The sequence below is a fragment of the Montipora capricornis genome, chromosome 3 (assembly GCF_036669925.1).
Source record: "Montipora capricornis isolate CH-2021 chromosome 3, ASM3666992v2, whole genome shotgun sequence".
NCBI lineage: Eukaryota > Metazoa > Cnidaria > Anthozoa > Scleractinia > Acroporidae > Montipora > Montipora capricornis.
In genome coordinates, this window is record NC_090885.1 from 14,641,277 (window position 1) to 14,645,386 (window position 4,110).

The 4,110-nt window shown below is 39.1% G+C and overlaps 1 protein-coding gene across 1 annotated transcript in view; it reads left to right on the forward strand.

Annotated features, from left to right (window-relative positions):
* LOC138041154 (basic phospholipase A2 homolog 1-like) overlaps positions 1-3,092 on the forward strand; it is an 8,068-nt gene extending 4,976 nt beyond the window's left edge. Inside the window, exons 4-5 of the mRNA XM_068886922.1 lie at positions 2,156-2,271; positions 2,855-3,092. Coding sequence (XP_068743023.1) covers positions 2,156-2,271; positions 2,855-2,973 — 235 coding nt within the window. The 3' untranslated portion in view covers positions 2,974-3,092. The remainder of the gene's footprint in view (positions 1-2,155; positions 2,272-2,854) is intronic.
* Positions 3,093-4,110: the final 1,018 nt, after the last annotated feature.

Here is a 4,110-nt window from a genome sequence, read left to right on the forward strand (position 1 = left end):
ATACAACTTCACTCCTCTGCTTCCGGACGGTAATTTTTATTTTTGCATGTTAGCTTGTAATACTTCAAAATGTTTGTTTTGAAATTTAAAAACATTCTGTGGGTGAAAAAAAAAATAGAGACATATTTCAAAAAAAGTGATTTCGTTGAATTTTGAATATTTTAGAGTTTCTTTCTAACATTATCTGGTAACGTTGTACGGAAAGATTTCACCGTCCGTTTTTTGTTTTTATTTTAAGAAAAGACATGTGTTGATTTTAGAAATGCCTTATATTGTTGCCATGGTAACGGTAACTGATATGAGAATTCTATAATGCATACTTAAACTTCGTCTTGATATGATTACCCTAACTATATCTAACGACAGAATGTGTTTATTTGTTTGAAAAAGAATGAGAAAATATTTCGAGCCTCCTTATAAGAGGAAAAATAATCGTGCTGGACATGCGGCACCCATTTTAACACATATTCGTGCGGTTCTCTGCACAAAAACGACGCGAAATCACCAAATTTGAGACTGTTTTGAAGTTTTGACGACAACGAGAGCGTACAAACGTGAGTCTTTCAGTATCTATGTTTACTCTGAAACCGTTCGTACCAAGTTATTTTAAGGATACTTCGCCCACATTGTCCGACGCGAACGAGATGGCTTAACCGCGAGAAACTTTCGGTGGTGCAAAGTTATATTTCGAGGTGACGTTGACGTCGCTGTCGTAGATGTAATTAGGGAGCTTTACCAACGGCAACGGCGACGGCAACGAGAACGTCACAAATTTGCATATTTAGTAGGCAAAAACAATAGCTTTGCACGCTCTGCACGTGCGTTTTTCATTTTTGTCCATTTGGTTGCCGTCGTCAGCAAAACAACAACGTGAAATAGCCAAATTTGAGGTTTATGGAGGACGTCAGCACTTGTGAGGATAAATTTTCATTTTCTCCTCTAAATTAAGCTTGACTCATATCGGTTTCATTCTTTGAGGGACTGCCAAGCCATTGTCATGTTAAAAAGCTTGGAATAGTCTCGAAGTGATTACAATAATGGGAATTTATGTTTTGAGATGACGTTCTCGTTGCCGTTGCCGTCGTCATTGCTAAAGCTCCCTAATAGGGAGCTTACGCAAGGACGACGTCGCCAAGGAGAACGTAGTCTAAAAATATTATTTCCTGTTATTGTAATAAATTTCGTTATAACCCCAAGTCGTTCGGAATGGAAAGTGTGTATTAACATTACAGGAATAAAATTGGCATTAACGGTGTGGTTGTTTGGGAAAATAATTAAAATGTTCCGTCAGGTTCTCACGTCCTCTACATAACATACTCTTTGGTCAATTCACGTCAATAGGGAGCTTACGAAACGAGGATGACGACGGCTACGAGGACTTCATTTAAAAATACAAGTTCGCGTTATTCATACCACTACGAAACTATTTCATGTCGTTTCGCGTTAAAAATGTGTAGTAACTGTCGAGGAATTAAACTGGTATGACTGGGTTGGAAGCGTAGAGAGAGAACTGAAAATTCATCGTCATGTGCTAACGTCCTCCACAGAACCTTGAATTTGGTCATTTCACGTCATCACTTAGGAGATGACGGCAAAGAAATGTACCAAAATGTAAAACGCATGTGCAGAGCGTGCAGAGCCATTGTTTTTTCTCACTAAAGCTATTCAGTTTGTAGCGTCGTCGTTGTCGTCGGCGTCGCCGTTTCCTAAGCTCCCTGTTGTCAGGAAGAGAACGTCAACGAAATGTACCAAAATGCAAAACGCACCTGCAGGGCGCGTAGAGCTTTTGTTTTTTCTCGTTAGAACTATTGTTTTGTGACGTTCTCGTAGCCGTCGTCGTCGTCCTTGAATAAGCTCCCTATTAAGTCTCTATTTACGACAAATGAATGACATCTCGAAATTTTGTCATATCATTAATAAGTTATCACATTAGTTTTATCGTGTAATTTGGAAATCAAGTGATTACCTATACAAATTTGGTTATTTCGCGATGAGTTTGCAGGCAAAGAAATTTTGCATTAAAGTCCAAGAGAAAAAAGGATGCCAGCAAACATCCCGGGCCATATTGTAAAGTCACAACTCTAGGCAACAAAAGTGGCAGTGTGCCATTTTCAAAGTGCTCTTTCCTCGACTGTTGCTTGTCTATATTTTTCAGTTGCTGCAAAACTCACGATGAGTGCTACGGGGCTGTGGACAAGGCGGAGTTGTGCTCTTCTAAATACGCTACATATGCGAACTTTTACAAAAGGAACAACACTTGCACTGGCTGCGGTAAGTATAGTGTAGTGGTTTCACGATCATATCAATTATTGTGTACACGTACGAGAAGGGCTTCGCGTAACGATGGTTTACTGCTCTTTTCGTATTTTTTTTTAGAATCTTGTCCCAGTCAAAACGTGATCATTGTGCGGTTGGGGCTAGAAGCGGAGATTCCGCAGAATAATGATATTTATATTACTTTGTGCGTAAATATACTGTATGCACCAGTGTGGTATATGTTCTTGGGAATAAATGAATAAGAGTTTCAATCTTTCATGGCTAGACACTCTGCCCCAAAGGAATACCTTATGTGTTTACCGTCAAGTCAGCACTCCGCACAGGGATCCCACACTTATACTTGTATTCATTTTTGACCGCCGCGTGCAAATTCACAGAACAACTTCCCTTTGCAAAGCCACAGACCATTTTACGGATACGGTGGCCATTTTGAAATCCATTGTTTCAAATAGCTATTATGGTATTCTAAGGGGGAAAATTAGCAGAATGGACGCCGTATATGTAAAATGGTCTATTTACAAAGGAATTACCAGTTTGAAAAGCTCCTCCTAATTGGTACTATTTAATATCTTTTCAGCGGACCCAGAGGGAACTTGTGACCGTGCTATCTGTGAATGCGATGGGGCAGCGGTGAGGTGTTTTGCTCAGGCAGAGTACAATGAAGACAACTTCAACTACCCTCAACGCAAGTGCTAAGCATTGAACCAACTTGGATTCACCGGATTACTGAGAATAGTAGTGAAAGTAGAAGCTCCTGATATTCTCCGAAACTTTATGGCTATCTTACAGAATCATAATAAAAGCAATTAAGAATATTTTTAAAAGTTTGTTCTTCTTACCACTTGCTTGTAAAACGATCCTTCAAAGGTCACAATTCTATGTGGCTGCGTGCTTGTTGAGAGAATGATCATTTTGAGCGAAGGAAGGAACTCCGATCCAGCAATTATGAAGGAAGGATTATAGTTAGTCGCTAAAGAGACTGTGGTGCTTATCATCATCATATCTTTATTTACCCTCGAATTTTAGAGTAGCTTGGTGTAGATAATAGTCCTTTTTCGATGTATTAAAACTCAGCTTGAAAGAGGGGTTTAGAGGACAAAGACAAAGGAAAGTGGATGATATGCAAATATTTTTCACATTCATTCAACGTGTTTCTATTGTTTTTGTCCTCACTATCAAGCTAAATATTTGATAATTCGAAAATTGCCTATCGGGAGCTTAAGCAAGGAGGAGGACGACGACGGCAACATCTCTAATGAGCAAAAGCAAAAGCTCTGAACGTGTTTTACATTTGTGTACATTTCCATGCCGCTCTCGCGCTAACAACAACGTAAATTGACCAAAATTTGAGTTTATGAGGAAGACGTGGACACCTCACATTAAATTATATTATTATTCATTCAAAATCTTTCCCCGTTTCTGATAGGTTAAAACCACACGCATAATTCACCATAACCAGCTGCTGTTCACCAAATTTGGAAAGAAACTATTGAATTATTGAATCGATGACGTCAAAATGACGTCAAAAGTGCAGCCCGCTGCAAATTATTGAACCGTTGACCGGAAAAAGATGGGGACGAGATTGTGTTATTTTTGTTGAGCAGAAAAATGGCTGCGAGTAGGTTTAGAAGTTTGAGCGAAGAAAATATTTTGAATGAATAATAAAGCAATCATTGAATTCGGCTTTCGTAGAATATGAAGAATTCTGCAGATCTCGGAGGATGTTATCCAAATCGGCCTTCGGCCTTGGTGGATAACACCCTCCTCGACCTGCAGAATTCTTCATATCTTACTCAGCCTCATCCAATAATTGCTAAATATTTCTTAGACAAC